Raw genomic sequence first — 24,445 nt, forward strand, 5'->3', positions numbered from 1 at the left:
GAGAATACAGAGCATCACTGCCCCAGAGCGAGAGGGGGAAAGGGGGGGACACACTTGAAATGGGCTAAAGCAGGATCCCCCGACATGGTGCCCGTGGGCGTCATGGTGCCTACCGGATCCCTATCTTGGAGCCCACCAAGTGTTTTTGAAAATTGGGTGGGCCCAGGTGGGGCTCTTTTTTTAGTGATTTTTCTTTCTTTTGGGGGGAGGGGGCACTCATGAAATTTTCTGCTTATTCATTTACTTTGGTTCTCACTCTCAAGCACCTTTCTTTGCCCTCAGTAACATCAGTATGTAACTAAATCTGATTGGCTAGGGAGTATGAACCCATCAGATTTGGCTACATACTGATGTAACCAAGGGCAAATGAGAATGCATTGAATGTAAGGGCAAAACAAAACATTTTTACAAGCAAAGCCATTGTAAAAAACACTCAGATTTGCCACTGAAGACCTGATTGGCTACGCAGATTAAAGTAACATTGTTTAAACAGCAGTTGCTACCACAGTGGGGGGTTTTTTAAGAGTCTCTCTCACTTTTCTTTCCCAGTGTATTTTCAAATTACACCTCTTCTCCTCTGCATTTGGGCTTCCTCTGTGTGTGGCTCCGCCTCCTCCAGCAGCCATCTTGTGACAGTGCCCATCACCCTGTGTCAGAATTCCAAAGCTGCCCACTGGCTCAAAAAGGATGGTGACCTCTGCACTAGATGGTAACAATGAACAGACTGATGCAGTTGTCAGGCTGGCCTGACAGGTGTTCATGGAGCACGGCACTAAGAGATGAGACTTCGGTTCCAATTATTGAAACAAACAGCTATAAGCAGCAAGAAGAAGGTGCTTAACCATCCTGCTCTGTCAAAGTCCAATGAACTCTGAGCATCGGGAAAGCTTTAAACAGTTCCTGAAGACTATCACACCAAACCATGGTTACAAAAGCTTAACTGTGCTCTAGCAGGATGCCTAAACGGACAAACCATGGTTTGTGATTGTCCAGCAAACCAGAATTAAGAACTGTGGTTTGAGGTGAGTTTCCAAACCATGGCTTGTGCTAACTACACTTTGGCGTGGTGCCTTAATTGACAAACTGTAATTCGTTAACAGCCAACACACAAAATCAGGAACTGTAATTGGCAGTGGATTTCAAACTACTGTTTGTGCTAATTCCGGTTTAGCATGATGCCGGAGTTGACTAGACTCTTGCTCTGGTCCTGCCCTATAGAAATGGAAGTGCTGAAGAGATGGAAAATTAACCAGGCAAGCAGCCCCAAATCATGGTTTACTAAGTGGACAGAGAACAGGAGACAAGCAACTATAAACTATGGTTTGGCTTCTAACCTACGACTAGCACAATCCATGGTTTGATGTGATGTTCAACTTGTGACATTGTTTTCCCCCTTAAAGAATCATCCACTGCCTTTGATGGCTTGCAAACCAGAGATAGAACAAAGGCCAAGACAATACAGACCAAGCTTCAGAGCCAAGCCAATTTTACTGAAAACACTGCGCTGTTTTTAAGTCATACCGATAGGTGCAAGAGCTATTGCCATAATCAGTGTCAACGCAGCCCGTAAGGTGGCCAGGTCCTACCTGCCTACTGGGGATGTGTGTGTCCTGGTGACACTCTGGAAATCTGTCAGTGTGCACACTTTCCACACACGGCGACTTCACCCAGCAGTTATGTCATTACACTGCCAACACTGTTTATTGCGACACACTGTTTGGGGTGGGTTTCCCCCCACCAATCAGTTGGGGGGGTGGCAGATTGGAGGCCCCCCGACCAGATCTGCTGGCTGGAATGGGTAGTAGTAGCTGTCACCTGGATAACATGCAACCCTCGTAGCCAGTCAGGGAGCCTGTTATTTGCCGAGCCCCACCCGTTTGAAATAAACAAGATAGAATGTGGAGTAAGAGTCAGTTCTAGATACTCAAGAAAGTGACACGTTTCAGACAGTGTCTCAGCTGGCCACCAACATTCAGACAGGGCTATAAGACCTGAGGGACCATCTCATTAATTCAGCTGGTATCACTGTAACCAATCAGGGAGCCTGTCAGCTGCTGCACCCTGCCCCAGTTGAAATAAACAAGAAAGAATGTGGAATAAGACTCAATTCTTGACACTCAAGAAAGCGGTGCATTTTAGACAGCTTCTCAGCTGGCCACCGACATTCAGACAGGGCTATAAGACCCAAGGGACCCCGTCATTAATTCCTGCTTTTAATGGTGCTCAGTGAAGCTGTTAATTATTTCTTACTAGCTGCTAATTGTTTTTCTTGGACATCCAGCTCCCTGCTTGCAAGCCACCAAGTGTAACAGAATATGCTAGACTTGTTCTGGAAAAGAGGAAATACCTCCTGTCCATTACAATGTGTATTACAGACCTAGATTCTAGGGCAGGGGTGGCCAAACTTGCTTAATGTAGGAGCCACATAGAATAAATGGCTGTTGTTTAAGAGCCACAAGGCCTGAACGTCGGAAGGAAGGAAGGAAGGAAGGAAGGAAGGAAGGAAGGAAGGAAGGAAGGAAGGAAGGAAGGAGAAGGAGAAGGAGAAGGAGAAGGAGAAGGAGAAGGAGAAGGAGAAGGAGAAGGAGAAGAAGAAGAAGAAGAAGAAGAAGAAGAAGAAGAAGAAGAAGAAGAAGAAGAAGAAGAAGAAGAAGAAGAAGAAGAAGAAGAAGAAGAAGAAGAAGAAGAAGAAGAAGAAGAAGAAGAAGATATTGGATTTATATCCCGCCCTCCACTCCGAAGAGTCTCAGAGCGGCTCACAATCTCCTTTACCTTCCTCCCCCACAACAGACACCCTGTGAGATGGGTGGGGCTGGAGAGGGATCTCACAGCAGCTGCCCTTTCAAGGACAACCTCTGCCAGAGCTATGGCTGACCCAAGGCCACGCTAGCAGGTACAAGTGGAGGAGTGGGGAATCAAACCCAGTTCTCCCAGATAAGAGTCCTTCGGAAGGAAGGAAGGAAGGGAGGGAGGGAGGGAGGGAGGGAGGAAGAAGGGAGGGAGGGAGGGAGGTTGGCAGCCCAAGCTGGGAGCTTTAGCAACCTATAATCCTCCTACTCTGGAAATCCAAGAGATGCTGTGGTGTGTCGATCTGGGACAGAAAGGCTTGCACATCTATGGATTTCCCTCCGTTTGGGTAACTTATCACTGCAGGAGGTCACACAAGGAAGACCTCCTTCCCCATCTCCAGACTTCTGGCTTCCATCCAACTCATCTCCTGCTTGCATCAAGCCTTTGGGCACCTGGGCAATGTATCTATTAGTTGCAGGAGTGGTTCACTGAAATTCTCACTATGTTTTGCAGTGGCCATAACTGCTACTTCTTGAGTTAACCAAAAGGCACTATTTATAGCCAGGCGAAACAGTATGCTAGCAATCATGATCCAAGGTAAATTGCACTGAATCCAGCATTCTTTACTTTTGAATAAACTTGGTTAGAATTATACTTATGAGTGTTGTAGTATAATGTGGCTAAACTCTCAATTTCACAATTCTACAAGTCTTCTTTTGTATTTGTGTGTGTGTTTGCTTGCATTTCTGCACCTGGAAGTCATGGTGACCTCCGGTGACTGACCCCTACTGGGAGCCTGGAGGATATTCAGGGAGGCGGCTGAATAAAGCTGCCCCTGCTCTCCCGATTGCTGGTATTCCTTTGGAGGTCTCCCATCCAAGTACCTGCCTGAGTCAACCCTGCTTAGCTTCCGAGATCTGACAAGATCAGGCTTGCCTGGGCTATCCAGGTCAGGGCCAAAATGATGCAAGTCTTGCTCTCACTTGATTTTCCTGCATCTCAGGTGGATTTTCCCTCCCCATATCTGATAAACAATAGCCATCTGAGGAAACAGAAAATGATAACACAATCTCATCAGATCTTGGAAGGTAAGCAGGGCCAGGACTTGGGAGGGAGACTGTAGAAGAAGACAATGGCAAACCACCTCACTTGTCTTGAACAGGAGTGGAATCCTAGCCAGGAGCTCCTTTGCATATTAGGCCACACACCCCTGATGTAGCCAATCCTCCAAGAGCTTACAAAAAACAGACTGGCTACATCAGGGGTGGTGTGGCCTAATATGCAAAGGAGCTCCTACTAGAATTCCACCCCTGGTCTTGAAAGACCTTTGCTAGGGTCGCCACAAATCCTCTGCAGCTTCAGGGCGCTTGACACACACACACATCTGCTAACCAGCAGCCATCTGAGGAAACTGAAGATGATCAACATGATCTCATCAGTGTATGGAACCTAAACAGTGTCAGCTTGGGTTTGTACTTGTATGGGAGACCACCAAGGAAGTCTAGGGTTGCTAGGCAGAGGCTGGCAAATGTAGCCCCGCCACCTAAGACAAGGGATGACTTGACAGCAATAACACATTTGAATACAAATATGGCTGCCTCTCTATATGAATCACGGTGTTACTGCAATGCATATTCATGGGTGATGCAAATTGAATCCCACAATATGGTTCTCCACATGCTCCTGGTAACCTGCATCTTGAAGCAAAGCAGAATGTAATTCTTGGTTGGAATGCTCTACTGACAATAACTGCCGGAGTGTGCGTTTATGGGGAAAGCAAGAATGACAGAATAAGGGCTCATAGACATTTGTGGTTTCCCAACTGTGTTTCAAATGCAATATATACTTCTATTACACGCAGCTTTGCAAAACGGCACGATCAAATTGCCAAACCTCTCCCTTCCGCCTCATCCAAAGTCCCTCCCCATCCTTCCATTCCTCAGCGTTAGTTTTTATGCTTATGCTACACTCCTCACACTGCGAGATTAAGGGCAGCGGAAAAAATTCCTGGGATAAGAGAAGTTGATCATTCGAGAGGGTTGGGGAAGGGCAAAGGGGCGCTCTTACTTGCAGTCGTGTTTCTCGATTTCAAAGTGAGGATTGAAGTTGAGGATAATCTTCTGATTGGGCTCTGGGGCGTAAATGATCCACTCGCAGTTCTGGTGGGAGGGGTAGTCCTGCGGATAGCCAGGTGAAGTGATGTAGCCAGCATCTTTGGAATTCAAACGGCCCCCGCACGATTGAGCTGCGAAAGAGACCGGGGAAAAAAAGCGCTTTGAAATAAAAAACATCGGCTGAAATCAGTTAGGACCCTGCAAATGCATTACGGTTTATTCCTCCCAGTCTGAAACCAGAGAGCACCCGAGTTCGGTTTTACTTTTCTTTTTTCCCCCACCTCTTTCTGCCTTTCTCTCCTTAAAAAAAAATGTTTTACAGACATATAGTCTCCGAGTACAAAGGAAATCTCTGGACACTTCGAGGGAAGGTGATTACTCTATATAACAATCCTCCCCACACGCGGACACATACCACATCTTAGGCAGACCAGAAAAAAGTGGGAGCTATAAATGGAACCTCCTACACAATTTCAGAGGGTTTTTTATTTTTTTTTTCAGACAGACATCAGATTATTTGGAAATGGAACTGCCTCCTCTTTCTTCCCTTCAGTTAGCTCTTTTACAAGCAATTCTGTGGCTTACTTCCACCGTTACCCTAACAGCACCTCACAGACTTTATTAGATCCAAACGGAACAATACCACCTCTTGCAAAACGGAGGAGTGGGAGGGGGGGAAAAAATCCCTGCTTTACAAAACAGAAATAGCTCAGAGAGCAGTGTTGCCATCTGTGGGTTAGGATAAACCTGGAGGTTTGAGGTTAGGATAAACCTGGAAGAGCAGGATTTCGGGAGGGCAGGAACTTTGGGAGGGTATAATGCCATGCAGTCTACCGTCCAAAGCAACCATTTTCTCCACAAGAAGTGGAATAAACATTCTAAATAAACAAATAATAAATAAGCGATTTATGTAATCTGGAGACAGGTTTAATTCCGGGAAGATCTCCAGCCTTCGCCTGGAGTTTGGCAAATCTATCAGGTAGAAAAAAGGAACAGACCACAACAAATGAAGTCCGCACAGGGCTGGCGCTAGGAGTTCTGCCGCTCAAGGCAGAACCTTGTGCCCCTCCCTGCAAGCTCCCTTTATAATTTTTGTTTTGTGCGCAAGGCAAGCGCGCGGGACACAATGACGTCATTGTGAGGGGGACAAGAGAGTGGTGGGTGGCGCACAAGAGTGCGGCCGCACTACTGCTTTCCCCCTGCACCACGCTCTTCAGAGGCTGGGCACCGCTAAAACCTCTGAAGACTGCGGTATTTTAGCAGCACCTGGCCACTTTCAAGTTGAAGACATGGTGCACTGTGCAAGGGGAGTAAGGGGGCGCCTAGTGGTGCCCCCAGGCAGGGTAGTGCCCTAGACAGCTGCCTACTCTCACACACCGGCCCTGAGTCCACACAAACACCAAAGTATATTGGAAGCAACCTGAGAAGTTACAAAGCGACCTAATGGCCCTTTATAGGCCAGCATCCTAGACAAATATCGTCCCTGACAATGTCAGAGTTGGGTCTGTAGAGAAGGTCTACGTGTCCCACACAGGCCCACACAGGAGGTTCCTGCAGCAATGGCTTCCAGATCACATTCTGGGATTCCTCGCTTCAGATCCAACCACAAGACTGTGCTTCCCCATGCCCCCATCTTCCCTTCCAAAACTCTCTTGGCTTCTCCTTCATCTCCTCCCCATCTCCCTCCAGGACTTCAAGCCAAGCTAAGCAAGTTGGAATTAAAGACTGCAATAATCAACACTGGTGGTTTTTGTGGCGCTGGCCCACAAATAGCCTGGTAACAATTACATTGTGAGCAAGGAAAAGCACTTTCAGCCCTTGGTTATAACAACAGGCCCTGGAGGGTGATTTCATCTTCAAGAAAACATTTCATCTTATGAATGCCACAAATCTGATTTATTATTTCATTACTGGCTGAAGGAGGGGTGTGTGGAATCTGCATCACACACACAATTGGCAACATACTGCAAGAATCCCAGCAACATCCCTTTTTCCCACACAAGGTCCCACGCACATTACTTTATCTCTCCTCACCGCACATTTGATGCTGCCCCACAGCAATCCAAAGAGGAACGCCCTCTAGGATGTTGATGGACTACCTATCTCGAATGGCTATGGATTGGAGGTTGAGGATGAGGGGTGAAGAGGCTGTGGCTCAGTGGTAGAGCATCTGCTTGGCATGCCGAACATCCCAGGTTCAATCCCCGGCATAAGACACATAGCCGGAAAGAAAAAATTGGCAGTCCCCATCAACAGCATGCATAGATACTCTTTCTGCTCGTACACAAGGCTCACTAGATCACGGACCAAGCTAAACATGGGGGGGATGGTGTTCCCACAAGATGTTAGCTCACATTCCTGTATGGTGGATGCAACTGATTCCGGTCTACTACTTGGACAGCCCAGGTTAGCCTGATCATATCAAATCTTGGAAGCTAAGAATGGTTAGTACTTGGTAGGGTTGCCAGCTGCCCCCCCTGCCGGTGGGGGGATTTGGGGGCATTCCAGGGGTGGGTGAGGACATTAGCAACATGCTAATGTCTTTAGTAAAAGGCTAAAGTTTTCTGCGATCTGAAGAGAAACCAGAGTGCTGACATCACTTCTGGAAGTGATATCATTGTGTTGCCTCTGATATCAGCAACGCGTGGGGACGTCTGTTTGGGGATGAGGTTTTCCCCACCAGCAAAGATGACTTACGGTGACCCCTTAAGGTTTTCAAGGCCAGAGACATTCAGAGGTGGTTTGCCACTGCCTGCTTCGACACAGCAACCCTGGACTTCATAAGAACATGCGAGAAGCCATGTCGGATCAGGCCAATGGCCCATCCAGTCCAACACTCTGTGTCACACAGTGACCAAAAACCCCCCAGGTGTCATCAGGAGGTCCACCAGTGGGGCCAGGATACTAGAAGCCCTCCCACTGTACCCACCCCCTACAAGCACCAAGAATACAGAGCATCACTGTCCCAGACAGAGAGTTCCATCTATATCCTGCAGCTAATAGCCACTGATGGACCTCTGCTCCATATGTCTACCCAATTCCCTCTTGAAGCCATCTATGCTTGTAGCCGCCACCACCTCCGGTGGCAGTGAGTTCCATATGTTAACCACCCTTCCTCGGAGGTCTCCCATCCAAGTCCTAACCAGGGCTGACCCTGCTTAGCTTCCGAAATCTGACACCATCAGGCTAGCCTGGGCCACCCAGGCCAGAGCTCAATGGCCTTGAGAATGGAGTAACTTTGCTTTGGATCACGCTGCAAACTCTGCTAAATCATACTAATCCAGGAGACAATTTTTTTTTTCAAAACATGTTACGTATTTGTTTTCCTCCTGTGAACTGAAGACAGCCTCAAGATTCCAGCACGTCTGTTTTGATGCAAGCAGATGAAGTCTGAAATTTGTCAGGGCACAAAGGGTGGGGGAGAGGATGAAAGAAGGGAGAGGTATGGGCTGCCACAGGTGGCCGACAGGACCAGGTAGTTAAGTGCTCATTTTCCCTCCTGCCTGAAACATCAAAGGAAATCTTGCCCCTGCTCGGTCCACAGTTATTGCCATCGAAAACTAAGGTTTATTGAGTTGTATGTCAATCAAGGGTACCTTGACCTGCCCAGACAGAGTGGAAATACCTTTAATTGCTGCTAGACATATTTTCCAAGCTGTTTGAATCTTTGGTCCAAAACACCTGATTGTAAGATTGACCAGGAGAGAGGTAAAATATTAGGCACCCCAGAGTTTGTCATTTATGAAATTGTTTTCTGTGGGAATCCATAGCGTTTTAGATATGAATAACATTCAGGTGTTAAGGCACTGGGCTAATACGGAGATTTCGTGATGGTTTGTTTTTATTCTACTGAATGGCCATATGCCGCCCTTGGGTCAGCTTCTGTTTTTTTTAAATAGGGGACCTATTTTGATATCAGTCAAAAGGGTCAGAAGGAACAGGTCTGCTCAATTACTTACTCCCACGCAAGGCAAAGCACAGGAAAAAGATTCTAAGCTTTTCCTCCTCAGATTAAATATCAACAAAAGCTTCAGGAAAGCCCTTCTAGTGTGGTGGTATTGAAATAGGCTCTGGAGGACTCGGCTTCAAATCTCCTACTTTCCACTGGGTCACCTTGGACCAGTCATTCTCTCTTAGATTAAGAACGCAAGAGAAGCCATGTTGGATCAGACCAATGGCCCATCCTGTCCAACACACCATGTCACACAGTGGCCCAAAAAAAATAACCAGGTGCCATCAGGAGGTCCACCAGTGAGGCCAGGACACAAGAAGCCCTCCCATTGTTGCCCCCTCCCCCAAGCACCAAGAATACAGAGCATCACTTGCCCCAGACAGAGAGTTCCACGTATATCCTGTGGCTAATAGTCACTGAAGGACCTCTGCTCATAGAGTTGCCAGTTCTGGGTTGGGAAATACCTGGAGATTTTGAGAGTGCAGCCTAAGGAGGGCAGAGTTTGGAGAGGTGAGGAACTTCAGGGGCGGTATAATGCCACAGAGCACAACTACTGAAATGGCCATTTCCTCCAGGTGAACTTTGTCACTTGGAGATCAGCTATAATAGCAGGAGATCTCCAGTCACCATCTGTAGGATGGCCACCCTACGGCCTCATAGTTGTTGGGAGGATAAAATGGAAGCAGTGAGAACTAGGGATGGGCACAAATCGACAAACTCTGATTTACACTTAACATGGCCAATTAATGGTTCGTTACAAATGGGCTCAGCAAATGGTGCTAGCGCACAAAATAAAAATTAAACGGCTTGTTTTCTCAGCAGTTTGTGTTGTTATTGGTTCATTATCATAGAGTTTTCCCCCAAGTGACAGAGTGACCCCCCCAACAATGTGCCCTGCACAATAACATCACTTACAGGTGACATCATCTAGCCGGGCATGTCGTGGCATGCAGTTGCTCGGGGGGCCGTTCCACAGCTTCCCAAACCAAATGAACCAACAAACCATGATTCAGTCAGAATTTTTTTTAAAAAAAACAAAAACACACAAAACAAAACAAACCACCAAACTGGGCAAACCAATGAACCATGAAACGAAATGAACCACCATTTTCTTCCGTGCCCAGCCCTAGTGAGAACTACAGATGTCTCCCTCAGCTCCTTGGAGGAAAACACAGGATAACAAAATGCACTAAAAGGGCCTATGTAATGGCCATTCTGTCTCCAGGTCCGACCCCAGACCTATTAAGCAGACCTGAGGGACAAGGTCCCGGGGTCAACTCCAGTTAAGAGGATAAGGCAGCAAATGATGTGACAGACTTCCACCAGGGAAGACCCTGGAGAGCTGCTGCCAGTCTGAGGAGACAATGTGGACCTTGGTGGACCAAGGGTTGGCTTCAGTATTATTCAGCTTCATGGGTTCCCATGCCCGCTTGGTTTTCTCTTAGGGAATTATTTTAGATCTATAAAGAATGTTCCAGAATAAGGAACATCCTTTAGAACAAGGTACCTCAGAAATAGTTATGTGTACGTTCCCACACACCCAGAGCAGCCATGGGAAAATTATATCCCTACTTATCTAAAACCTCTGATTCCCCCAAAGCACTGGGTAACCTTCTGGTCCTTCAGACAAAAGAGGATGGGAAACGTCATCTCAACCGGTTGGATGTATAAGCAAAGGCCGAAATTAGAGGTTAGCAGAAGCACATAAAATTACACTGCGACAGAAGTTTCCAGGTTTGAGTGGATTTAAAAAAAACCAAAAAAAAAACATCAAGAGCGTCAGCGGACCACAGCAGAGTCAGTCAGGAGAGAGGTTGAAGAGAGGAAAGGCTTCAGAGATTTTTTTCCTCCTCTAATGTCAGTCATGCTTGAATATCACCATCTGCATGAAAACAGCATGGCCTTGTGAATTATATATTACTTCTCAGCAGTCACCTCGACAGGAGGACGTGGCCTTCTTCCTTCACAAGGTGCCATCCTCCCCCTTCCCCCCTCCCAGTCCCCCAACCTGACCGAATTCCCGCCTCCCTCATTTCCACCTCAGACAGCTGGTGGCTGCCGAAGGCCGCCAAGAACCTGGCTTTCTTCGGCCCAGTCCTCCTTCCCCGGCATTGTGGAAAGGAAACTCTTGATGTGGCAGACTGAAGCTGTACTAAATCATTAGTTAACATTAAGGAAACCAGGCCGTTGCCTTTAATGGGGAGGCACAATCCCGTGCTTAGGAGAGGCGCCCAGGAGGAGGCCTGCTCTCCGGCACAGACGAACAATTACATCGGCTCCTTAACATAAATGGCAGAGATAGCGGAGGTAATTAGCTCCTCGCAAATCATCCCCCTCCTTAGCCTGAGCTGTTCCCCCCTTTGACAGTGCAAAGCGAACCAAATTACACTGTCCCTGGATGTCCCCATGTATTCACAGGGCACCGCAGGGCCCTCTCTTCAGAGGGAGGGCCTGAAAGCAGAACCAAAGCTTAATCTTGCGAAATAAGAAGGCCAGAGTCAAAACTCTTCTTTTCTTCTAGCATACAGGAGCCAGAGTGAGGAAGCCCCATGCCCATTCTGCCCGGCCAGGATCTTGCCCAGCGTTGCCAATCCCCAGGTAGGGGCAGGGGATCCACCAGTTTGGAGGCCCTCCCCTCACTTCAAGGTCATCAGAAAGCAAGGGGGGGAGGGAAATGACTGCTGAGCACTCCATTAATCCCTGTGGAGACCAATTCCTATAAGGTATAATGGAGAATTGATCTGCAGGTATCTGGGGCTCTTGGGGGGGGCTGCTGTTTGCGGTAGAGGCACCAAATTTGCAGCCTAACATCTGGTGCCTCTCCTCAAAACACCCTCCAAATTTCAAAAGGACTGGACCAGGGGGTCCAATTCTATGAACCCCAGAAGAAGGTGCCCCTATCCTTCATTATTTCCAATGGAGGGAAGGCATTTAAAAGGTGTGCAGTCCCTTTAAATGTGATGGCCAGAACTCCCTTTGTCACACCCTTGTCACACCCTTGCTCTTGGCTTCCCCCGCCCCCCCCCCCACACAATGTCTCCTGGCTCCACCCCCAAAGACTCCTGGCTCCACCCCCAGGAATTCTTGAATTGGTCATGGCAACCCTAATTTCTGGCCTTCCAGGTATAACTAAGAGGGAGGTAGCCAGCTGGCTCGGAAGCAGCCAAGGGTGTAATTTCCCAATTTGTAGGCTCCGCTGCCAATTCCGGCAGAAAAACCTTAAAACCTTGCAGTCAACGTCCCGCATGCCATAGGGAGAGACCAGTGAGAAGAGCGCAGCCAGACGCCAACACCCTGTTGGCAGGCAGGTGGGTCCTGCCAAAAAATATATTTTTTTTTAGTCGCTTCAACTTTGCGAACTGCTGTGGCCCTCTCTGGCCTCCCTCTGAGGCAACTCTCTGGAAGAAAAAAACCTCCCTCCTTTCTAACAAAAGGCACCCTGCCTTGCATAGAAGCCACAAAAAGGGAAACAATGGAGACAGGAAACGTGCCCCCCCCCACAGAAGACTCCCCCTGTCCCTCTAGCAAGAGAGGCATCACTTCCTGCGCCACAAAAGAGGCCTATTTTTATCTCTCACAACAAAGTCCATCTCCCATGCGTGTGGTGCCACCGCTTTGTTCTAAAGGCATTGATTATTTAAACACTTTCTCCTCACACATCCGAAAGACTCTGTGTGACTTTCCCCTTCTGGAAGAGGAGGGGGGGAATTCCTGGAGAAATCTTGCCAGAAAGCATAGAAAAGCGAGGAACTTATAAAAACATCTGGTTTTGTTCCACGGAGAGAACTTTCTCAACGCGAAAACATTTACACAAAGCCGCAGTTCTTATTCAAATGTCTTCCCCTTTGCTTGGAAGGCACTCATAACACACACACACAAGCCTGCCAGTATGGATTTTACGCAGGCTAGCTACACACCCATCTATCAGTAACTTGACAGATACAGATGTATGCACAATTTGCACTTCCCTCCTGTGCACACTTCAGCCCCGGGTCACAGGCCGCTTGCACAAGCATGAAACCCTTCCAGCAAAAATATTCCAAGCGACAGATTATATTTTGCTTGGAACGGGGTGATGTCTTCCAGCGAAGAAAACATGTTCACGCCTTCCACACCTCATCATCCGCTCACACCGAGGACAGCATTCCCACGTATGCCTTTAGCTGCTGCGCCAGGCCAAATATGAAATAAGTTCAACAGAATATTAACACAAGAGATCCATGCTCTGCCCTCCGTACGTCAACGGGAAATTCCAATCCACTTAAGTGCTTTGCAGTTTCATGCTGGTGTAGCAAGGAAGGAACACTGGTGTCAAGAGTCCAGATTGAGGAAGCTGGCATCTCTCATTATCTAACTTGATCCTAGGGATGCCAGCCTCTAGCTGGGACCTAGGGACCCCCCATAATTAAAGCTCATTTCCAGACTACAGAGATCCATTCCCTGGGGGGGGGGAAATGGATGCTTTGGAGGGCAGACTCTATGGCATTGTCCCCCAGTTTGGTGTAGTGGTTAAGTGTGCCGACTCTTATCTGGGAGAACCGGATTTGATTCCTTCCTTCCTTCCTTCCTCCTTTCCTCCCTCTCCCTCCCTCCCTCAAACATCTGATGTTTACTGGAGAGCCAGTTTGGTGTATTTTATTTATTTATTTATTTATTTGAGATTTATATCCCGCCCTTCCCACAAATGGCTCAGGGTGTAGTGGTTAAGTGTGCGGACTCTTATCTGGGAGAACCGAGTTTGATTCCCCACTCCTCCACTTGCACCTGCTGGAATGGCCTTGGGTTAGCCATAGCTCTGGCAGAGGTTGTCCTTGAAAGGGCAGCTGCTGTGAGAGCCCTCTCCAGCCCCACCTACCTCACAGGGTGTCTGTTGTGGGGGAGGAAGGTAAAGGAGATTGTGAGCCGCTCTGAGACTCTTTGGAGTGAAGGGCGGGATATAAATCAAATATCTTCTTCTTATTATTATTCTATGTGGCTCTTATGTTAAATAAATCTGGCCACCCCTGCTATAGAATCCACTATCCAAAGCAGCCATTTTCCCCCCAGACAGACCTCTAAGAGCCAGTTTGGTGTAATGGTTAAGTGCATGGACTCTTATCTGGAAGAATCGGGTTTGATTCCCCACTCCTCCATTTGCAGCTGCTGGAATGGCCTTGGGTCAGCCATAGCTCTCGTAGTTGTTGTCCTTGAAAGGGCAGCTTCTAGGAGAGCTCTCTCAGCCTTACCCAGCTCACAGGGTGTCTGTTGTGTGTGTGTGGGGGGGGGGGAAGGTAAAGGAGATTGTGACTACTCTGAGATTCAGAGTGGAGGGCGGGATATATAAATCCAATATCTTCTTCTTCTTCCATTGAAGTCCATGTCTTCCCCATGTCCCCCCACAAATCTCTAGGAGTTTCCCAATCCGGAGTTAGCAACTCGAACCTCCCCCCCCCTCTGCCAGTGGACAGGGGCAACCCAACCAGGACCGACCCTAGACCCTAGGCAAGGCTAACTTCTGGCACACACAAACACACCCCTGCTTGATAATGTCCCTGAGTCACATGGGGGGAGCCCAATTCTGCGCCCTCAGAAAGGTAGCACCCTAGGCAATCACCTAGTTCGCCTAGTGGCAGGGCCGGTCCCTGGACTCAAAGACCTGATTGTAGAAACTGAACACTGTACTGAAGGAGAGCATTCTTTCACTCCACTCTTAATTTAACAACATTTCAATTTGTGATCGTTTACACGTTACACTGGGCACACCCAGATTTACCAGTCAGTGAAGAAATGGCAAACAATCTCCGTTCTATGATCAAGGTGCATTTGCAAAAAACCTTGCTGGTTGCACTTGTGCTTTTGATTTTTTTAGGTGCATGCCTCAAGTATTTTGACCTTAAAAAGAACTGTGTTTAAAAGTCCTTGAGCCTAAAACACCTGCGGTTTTATGTGCCGTGGCTCATCCCACGTTGAGGAGCTTTTTTTCTGGAGGCATTTGAAATCCCCAAGATCACAGCAAAAATTCTGCGCGTAGCCAATGAACCTCATGACCCACTTGCCACAAGAGGAGGGAAGGGTGTGTGTGTGTGGGGGGGGGAGATGGAAACAGCTGCTGTCACAAATAGGATGGTCGCACAAATGCACACACACCAGATGGTTTCGTATCACCACTTCATAGAGCAGGGGTCCTCAAAAGTGTGGGTACTCTGGGAATTTGGAAGAAAAGGTAATGCTTACCAGCACAAAATGTCTGTCTGTCATGGGTGGGGGAGGCAATCACAGAACGCTGGGCAATTGCAAGACAAACATCCTCCTACACTTGAAGGCCGCTATTTCTGAATGGGGGATGGAGATCTCTTCAAATTACAGATGATCTCCAGAGAAGAAGAAGAAGAAGATATTGGATTTATATCCCGCCCTCCACTCCGAAGAGTCTCAGAGCGGCTCACAATCTCCTTTACCTTCCTCCCCCACAACAGACATCCTGTGAGGTGGGTGGGGCTGGAGAGGGCTCTCACAGCAGCTGCCCTTTCAAGGACAACTTCTGCTAGAGCTATGGCTGACCCAAGGCCATTCCAGCAGGTGCAAGTGGAGGAGTGGGGAATCAAACCCAGTTCTTCCAGATAAGAGTCCGCACACTTAACCACTACACCAAACTGGTGTAGAAAAGAAGAAGAAGAAGAAGAAGATGATGATGATGACGATGACGATGATGATGATGATGATGACAACAATTATGATGATGATATTGGATTTATATCCCACCCTATACTCTGAATCTCAGAGTCTCACAGCAGTCACAATCTCCTTTACCTCCCCCCTCCCACAACAGACACCCTGTGAGGTAGGTGGGGCTGAGAGAGCTCTTACAGCAGCTGTCCTTTCAAGGACAACTTCCAAGGGCATTCTAGCAGCTGCAAGTGGAGGAGTGGGGAATCAAACCTGGTTCCCCCAGATAAGGGTCCGCGCACATAACCACTACACCAAACTGCCTTCCCATCATTAGAAATAATGGTGTACGGGACACCTTATTTTGGAGCTCATAGAACTGGATCCCCTGATCCAATCCTTTTGAAACTTGGGGGGATTTTTGAAGAGAGGCTCCAGATGCTATGCTGAAAATTTGGGACCTCTACCTCAAACAAGAGCCCCCTGAGCCCCAGATACCCACAGATCAATTCTCCATTATACCCTATGGGGACCAATCTCCATAGGGTATAATGGAGTGTCCAGTGGACATTCAACCCCTCCCCCGATAATCCTGAAGTGTGGGGAGCGCCTCCAAACCAGGGGATCCCCTGCCCCCACCTGAGGACTGGCCACCCTAGCAGGGATTGCTGCACACAAATTTATGTGTGTATATGCTGTGGGTATACCAGTCTGTGATCCTACTCTCCCAACAAGCACATTTGCTATGCATGCTTACAACAAATGAAAAAGGGTTCCCACGTAGGCATTCTCCTCCAAGTCTTCATTTGCTTGCCATCTAGGGCTTCAACCCTCCACCACGCAGGGCAGGGAAAGCAAGGAAACACATAACATTAGGCAGAGAAGAGAGACTTAAAAGAAAACAGGGAGGCTGCTTCTGGCAACCATCCGTAACAGGCAATTTGGCTTTAAATACCTTGGATGCCTCATTCTCTCCCCCTGTAAACCTGGTTAAAGCATGATGAATGGAGAGATTCTTCTTGTTTTTCTTCCTCCCACCTCTGTTTAAGCCTTACTTTTTATTTCAAGGGCACTAAAACCAGGAGTGTTCTGAACACTTCACTTTTTAAAATTGTGTTTTCCCAAAGAATCATAGAGTTGGAAGGGACCTCCAGGGCCATCTAGTCCAACCCCCTGCACAATGCAGGAAACTCACAAATACCCCCCCCCACACACACACACACTAAATTCACAGGATCTTCATTGCTGTCGGATGGCCATCCAGCCTCTGTTTAAAAAGCCTCCAAGGAAGGAGAGCCCACCACCTCCCGAGGGAGCCTGTTCCACTGAGGAACCACTCCAACGGTCAGGAAGTTCTTCCTAATATTGAGCCGGAAACTCTTCTGATTTAATTTCAACGCACTGGTTCTAGTCCTACCATCCGGGGCCACAGAAAACAATTCCACACCATCCTCTATAGGACAGACTTTCAAGTACTTGAAGATGGTGATCCTATCGCCTCTCAGCCGCCTCCTCTCCAGGGTAAACATGCCCAGCTCCTTCAACCTTTCTTCATAGGATTGGTCTCCAGACCTCTCACCACTTTTAAGAGCACTTTCGGGGAATTTTTTGGGTTAACAAGTGACAGATCTGTGTTAAGTGATTTGCAAAAACCTGGACTGGCATGTAGGGATGCCATCCTCCAGGGGAGACCTGGGGATCCTCTGGAATTGCAGAGATCAGTTCCCCTGGAGAAAAATGGATGTTTCAGAGGGTGGACTCTGTGGCATTGTACCCCACTGAGGTCCCTGTCCTCCCCAGGCTCCATCCCCAAATCTCCAGGATTTTCCCAAACTGGAGCTGGCAACCTTACCCCCACATCCTCCATTGGTGGCTAGCAGGATCTGGCAACCCTAAAAATATGTAAACTGGTTACTGGATGGGTGGGGGCAGAGGACTCACACGCTCCCTTCCTTTGTAGCATTAACACCAACTTATCCAATTCTCCTGCAACCCAGCAAGTATATTTTAACATCTAAATATTACAACTCTGCATGTATTTCAGGAAGTCATACATGCACATGTGCATGAGCGCGTACACATCATTAAAATATAAAGATGGCTGAATTGTTGTTTTTTAAAACAGCACATCAACCTGGGGTACTCTTTCTTGTCGTGGCTAAGGTTATGCGAGGCTGATTTAAGAAATATAAAAACAAGCAAAAAAGCCCAGCAGGAACTCATTTGCATACTAGGCCACACCCCCTGACATCACCATTATTTTACACAGGGCTTCTTTGTAGAAAAAAGCCCAGTAGGGAATCATTTGCATATTAGGCCACACCCCTGGATACCAAGCCAGCCAGAACTGCGTTCCTGTGTGTTTCTGTTCAAGAAAAGCCCTGAAAATAAGAATCCAAGACTGATATCACCTTATAATATCAACCGGGGTTTTTATAAGCACTAAGAGGGATGGTGGCACAGTGTAACCCAATCGCTTCAGATTCTGGAAGTTTAGCAGAGCCCATTACTGGGAAGGGAGACCACCAAAAAAGGCTCCGCAGAGGCAGGCAACAGCAAACCACCTTTGGCCTTGAAAGCCCCTTGCCGGGGCTGCCCTAGGTCCGTTGTAATTTGGTGACACTTTCCACACACAAAAGACTACACAAATGAAGAGCTTTTTTAAAAAAAAACCCTTGGTATGACTGCTAAACTGGCATTATCCTAGATACCAGGTCAAGGAGAGACCATGTGAACATTGCAGGGTGTGGGAGGAGAGAGATATTCCGAGAATTGTGAGCTCTGATTTGTTGCTGCGTTCACCTTCCTTCCCTGGGAAGTCCAGGAAATATCAGAAACTCTCCTTCCCTCCCACCTCCAGCGTCAACCCAGAAGTCTACCGGACATTGTGCCAAGAACTCTTCCAAGTGAAGCCATAGCCAAATGGAGGCCCTCGCTACGGAACATTAAATCTGTCAATGAATCATAATCCTGTTCCTTTTTCAATCCGGTGCCTGCTCCTTTGGTATAAAATAGCAGCAGAGCCCGTCTCAGTCAAGGCCTACGGTCCACCTTGCCCAGAATTCTCTCCTCTGAACAGCAGTGGTTCTCCGTGGTCTCGGGCAGAAGTTGATGCACCTGAAATTCATTAACTGCAAATACTGAGCAGACATCCTGGGACTTTATATATAAACTCTACTATTGATTTATAGGCATCCCATGTTCCCAGACAGAAGAAACATTTTTAAAAATTACTGGCCGGACATGCATGAAGTTCTGAGTACTCGGAGTCCTGCAAGAAGTTCCAGGGAGCAGGACACTAATTGGAAAATCTATGTGTGGTCGTGTGTCTGCTGTGCACCTGGGTCTGTAGCTGAATGAATGCTGTGCTCATGATGTAGTGAAGTAGTTGAGGAATGTGCTACTACAAGGAAAATGCAAGGGGCAGTACAGCTCCTACAAAGGCACATTTCCTTTTGGCCCCAGGTAGGGGGCATTTTGTAGAAAAAGAGGTGCCAGACCTCATTAGCTCAACTCATTTGCAGATGCCACGCACCCCTGACATCGCCGGAAGGTGTACTAAATTATATCAGCTCAGCATCTACTTTAAAACGCTTCTTGAAGGAGAATTGTCATCATAAAACCTTACTCCCGTCATACTTTTTAAATTACTTTCTCCTATGTGGCCACAGTGGCATGATGAAGTTTTCCATCTGTCTGCTTTATATGTTTTGGCTGTTTCTCCATTTTTTGTGGGGAAACATATGAGAAAGTTTGTCAAATCTTAAGAGTTCAGCAAAATTCTCACAGGGGGTTTGAACAATGGAGCCCAGAAGCAAGTCTTTTTTGGGGGGGAACAGCCCCGGTGCTAGGAGTTCTGCCGCCAAAGGCAGAACCCTGCGCCCCTGCTCCCGGACTCTAATCCAATGTGCAAAGGGCACACGGCACGGTGACGTCACCTGAAAGTGACATCATCGTGATGGCGCGCTTTGCTGACTGGGCAGCAACTGCTGCCCATCCAGCTCCCTCTGAAGCAGGGGAGAGAGCTGGGCAAGGGGAGGGCCAGGAGAGAATGCTCAGCCTGCCCCTTACCCAGCCCTCTCCCTCCTTCTTCCTTTGCCTGCTCTCCCTTGCTTCAGAGGGAGCTGGCTGAGCAGCAGCCACTTATCTGAAGCAGCACGAGCGGGGATGGAGAGGAGAGGGGCACGAGCAGGGATGGGTCGGCACGAGTGGGAACAGGGAGGGGGCCCGCCCCACAGTGAGGTGGCACCCCAGGCGGCTGCCTACCTCGCCTACTTCCACACGCCGGCCCTGGGGAGTAGGCGAGGTAAGCAGAAAGAGCACAATAAAATTTAGGGGTTCCAGAGCTCCACTCCCGTGAGCTCCTGCCCAAAATGAGGCCAGGCCCCAGGTATCAGGAAACTGCCGAATTTTTGGATAATGAAGGTAGATCAAGCCTGAAAAGCTATTTATGTGCAAAATTAGGGGAAGCTTAAAAGTTATGACTGATCATATCAGTTGCAATCGGAGCAGCATAGGCAAAAGCCTTGACCATAAGCACAACCAATACGTCAGACTTGAGAGACTCAGATTGGATGTTAGGAACCTTTCGAGTGAGCCTAAAAGGCTAGTGTGGGCCTAGTTCACTTCTTGGGTCTCCCCTGCAGTCTGAGCAACCGAAAGCACAAATTGCTATTGCAAGTCAGGGACTTTTTCCTTCTGTGGAGCAGCCAATGCAAACGCATTTACCACTAGCTATAGCTATATATCCACAGTATTCCAATGTATTTCTCTTTCAGAGTAGTGTATCAGAATAATGTTTTTTGTATTGACATACTCAGATAAAGGATATCGGCTGTTTATCTCATTACATATACTAAACCCATCTTCCACTATATTTTAATGCAATCATCTTCTCTAATGGCAAACTAGAATGATGTTTTCAATGTACGTTCAATGTTTAAAAAGTAAATTAGGTGGACAGGAGCACCTCTGGGAAAGACATGCCCTCTGTTTAACCCAGACTTGCAAGCAATAGAGCAATTAACAGACTCCATCCATTGCCTTATGACACTCTCACCATCATTCTCACATTCTGACATGTTACTGTTTTATTGGCTTCCCATGTAAATGCTATCCAGACCAAATGTTCTTTCTATTTGTTAATGTCACTGTTTTGCCACTGGATTCTAACTTTGCACCACTTTGCATTCTTAACCACTGCCCATCAGCTCTGCTCACAGTACCCCATTCCATTGTCTGAAGAAGTGCGCATGCATACGAAAGCTTACATTTTGAAGAAAACTTTGTAGGTCCTAAAGGTGCTGCTGGACTCCTACTTTGTTCTATTGCTTCAGACCAACACGGCTGCCCACCCGGGTCGTTTACTAAGAATGCTAAGAAAGCCACGTGAGAGGGGGCCGACAGTCCACCAACCCCCAGCAAAGAAGGAAAAGAAGAAGATGATATTGGATTTATACTCTGCCCTCCACTCTGAATCTCAGAGTGGCTTACAATCTCCTTTACCATCCTCCCCCACAACAGACACCCTGTGAGATGGGTGGCACTGAGAGAGCTCTCCCAGAAGTTACCCTTTCAAGGACACCTCTGCGAGAGCTATGGCTGATCCAAGGCCATTCCAGCAGCTGCAAGTAGAGGAGTGGGGAATCAAACCCGGTTCTCCCAGATAAGAGTCCAGGCACTTAACCGCTACACCAAACTGGCTCTCTTCCTCCATAGCTGCTTCCTCCACACACCCTCCAGAAAGTGCTTATGGCTCCCTGTCCTCAGATTAGGGGTGTCAGCTCTGGGCTGGGAAATTGTTATGTATGGGAAGGCAGGCCTGGACGTGTTGGGTGTTGTGTCCTGAGCTTGAGGCGCAACACAGTAGACAGAGAAGATTCAAGGATCTGCATCCCAACTGGCTGCACAATTCAAACTGGCCAATCAGGAGGCAGTATCAGAGCATCCTAGGATCTGCCAATGAGGAGGCATATTCTAATGACAGATCCAAAAAGGGTACAATCACAGGAGGGTTTCTGTTTCTTGGGGGCTGGGCTTCTCCTGCCCCAACTGTATATATTGCCACATGTTCTGGTGCTTAGCAGTAGTTTTGTAGTCACTTAGTAGCAGGCCTCAGATTCAGCAGGAGCTCACAGGAGCACAGCTCCTGAACCTTTCTGAGGGTTTCCCCTCCTTCCCCCTCCACCTACCATGTCCATTGAATCATAGGTGCAGCTGCATAACAATCCCTGGATTAGGAGAGCAGGCAGCCAGCCAGCCACCAGGAACTTGCCACGCCCAGCAGCCCTCATTAACCCCTGGAGAAGCCCATGCCACCCTTTCTCCACTTCTTATGTGATTCTGGGTGGCGGGTGGCTTGCTGGCCTTTTGATTGGGGGGGCAGCCCAAGAGAGCCCCAGGCAAGTGAGGTCTACTTTGACTGGCTGGATCTCTAGCCAGCCCAAGCAGGCCTCACTCGTCCAGGGCTCTCCTTTCTTGTATCAGGTTGCTTTTGGCTGGGGATGGGGTGAGGTGACATATGCTAATGAGCTATGCTAATGAGCTCCACCACCTATTTTTCTACAAAACGACCCTTGCTTAGTAGACATGCTGAATCACTAATAAAGAGCTTTAGCGACTACGCAAGAGCCTCCTCATGCGTCAAACCCAATATTTACCAGAAATGCTCGGAGGTTTTGGAAGTGGAGTCTGGGGAGGGTGGAGTTTGGGAAGGGAAGAGAATCTCAGCAGGGTCCGATGGAATAGAGTCCACCTTCCAAAGCAGCCTTTTTCTCCAGGGAAAATGATCTCTGTCACCTGGAGATCAGTTATAATTCTGGGAGATCTCCAGCCACCACCTGGAAGTTGGCAGCCCTACCCAAGATATTAGGGTTGCTCGAAAAGGCCACTGCACCAGCAGGGGGATTGGGGGGCATTCACGCAACATGCTGACATCACCTGGAAGTGAGGTCATCACATCAATGCTCTGGTTTTGGGGCAAAACTCTATGGTTTTCAAACCAAAACCAAAGCATCACTATCAGTGTTCCTTCTAAGCTGAGTTAGCGTGAGATAGCTCACAATTTTTTAGCCTCCAGCTCACACATTTTTCTCTCAGCTCAGGAAAAATGGCCCTAAAGCACACTAATGTATACAGTAGCTCACAACTTTAATGCCAGCAGCTCACAAGACTCCACAGCTTAGAGGGAACATTGATCACCATGCAACATCCCAGATGCAATGATGTCATGTATTGAGGATGTTGGGTGGAAATGTCACTGTTTGGAGGCAGAAGCCCCCAAAACCAGGGGATCCCCACCTGGGACTGGGGAATAGCAACCTACCAGATATACTTCCGGTCTGGGCTGGGAGGTGAGGCATCACAGCCCCATGCCAAGTCAACACTTATCAAGGACATGACGCCTACCAGCAGGGGGTAGGACCAGGGGCAATTGGGCAGGGGGTGTAAAAGCAGCAGGCAAAGGCGATGGACAAGAGGAAGAGGAGGAAGACAAACTGGGGAAAGGAGAGGGAGCAGCAGTGAAGGGAGCACTGGGCAAGGACCAAGAGCCAAGTGGTACTAGGTGGAGACCAATACTCCCTCTAAGCCAGGGGCATCAAACATGTCGTCTAGGGACTGAATCAGGCCCCCAGAGCGCTCCTATCAGCCCACCAAGCAACTGGCTGTCATCTGCTTCCTTTCCCCTCTTGCTTGCTTCCCTCTGCATCTCAGCTTGCTTTGCCAGGCTTGCTCAATTGCACAGGAGCTACAGAGCAGAACCTCTATTTTCTTGACTAGCTGAGGCTCCTCCCTTGGGGACAAAGGGGAGGAGGCAGAGCTTGCTTTGCCAGGCTCTCTCAATCACGCGGCAGAGCTACTGAGCTAAGCTTCTCTTTCTTCTATTGGCTGAGGCTCCTCCCCCTCCTCATCCCCTGAAGAAGGAAGGAAAGAGCCAGAGCTTCCTTTGCCCAGTTCCCTGGATCTCATGGGAGAGTACAAAGAAAGCACCTTTAAGATCAACGCATTTTAAGCATGTTTTAAGTTTTTTAAAAAATCTTTAATTGTATTAGTCTGTGTCTTTTATAAAGTTTATATCTCAGCTATCCAATCTTAAATAGGTACACATGTGGCTCAGTCGGACATGGTCCGGCCCGACAAGGTCTCATTTATGTCAGATCCGGCCCTCATAACAAAATGAGTTTGACACCCCGGCTCTAAGCTATAAGCAAAACTTCCACTTTGTGACCCACTGGAATTAAAGTTGTGAGCTACTGCATACATTAGTTTGCTCTGGAGCTATTTTTCCTGAGCTAAGACCAAAACATGTGAGCCAGAGGCTAAAAAACTGTGAGCTAGCTCACACTAACTCAGCTTAAGGGGAATACCGGTGGAGGCTCTCCTAAGCTTAGACTACTGCCCCATGGAAGGGCAGAGTGGGCCCAGAGGAATCCTTTCCTAGACATCTATACAAGGTAGGTAAGTCAGGCATTACCGACAGCGCCAGTAAAACTAATGTGCATGGCATTAATTGTACTATACGTAGTGTAAGAACATCATGAAGAGTAGTCCCCTGTGGACCGTCCATTTGTTCAGAGCACAAACGCAGATGGGTTCAACATTCCCGCTAACCAAAGTGATCATAAATAACAACTCGCAGATGCCAGCTAGAAGTAAACACACACAAATCTAATGGTTCATCGTGCATCAGGACATATCAACGTTGCTTAAATTTAGCAGTGCTTCTAACAAAAGCTCTTGTCTTATTCCTCCAGGCATATCCAACTCCCAGTTACAAAACCAGAAAAGACATCCAGTGTAGTGTAGTGTAGTGTAGTGGACAGAGCATCAGATGAGTATCTGAAAGAACCAGGTTTGAATCTCCCCATTCTGCCATGGAAACTCAGACGTGTTGCGCTGCCAAGCCTTACCTCCTCTCACAGGGTTGTTGTGAGCATAAAATGAA

The 24,445-nt window shown here is 47.9% G+C and overlaps 1 protein-coding gene across 2 annotated transcripts in view; it reads right to left on the reverse strand.

The window, feature by feature from the left end:
- NRP2 (neuropilin 2) overlaps positions 1–24,445 on the reverse strand; it is a 312,308-nt gene that overhangs the window by 235,684 nt on the left and 52,179 nt on the right. For both annotated transcript variants that reach the window (XM_060256874.1, XM_060256875.1), the window contains exon 2: positions 4,858–5,035. In XM_060256874.1, the coding sequence (XP_060112857.1) occupies positions 4,858–5,035 (178 nt within the window). The remainder of the gene's footprint in view (positions 1–4,857; positions 5,036–24,445) is intronic.

This window comes from Heteronotia binoei, chromosome 16 (assembly GCF_032191835.1).
Source record: "Heteronotia binoei isolate CCM8104 ecotype False Entrance Well chromosome 16, APGP_CSIRO_Hbin_v1, whole genome shotgun sequence".
NCBI lineage: Eukaryota > Metazoa > Chordata > Lepidosauria > Squamata > Gekkonidae > Heteronotia > Heteronotia binoei.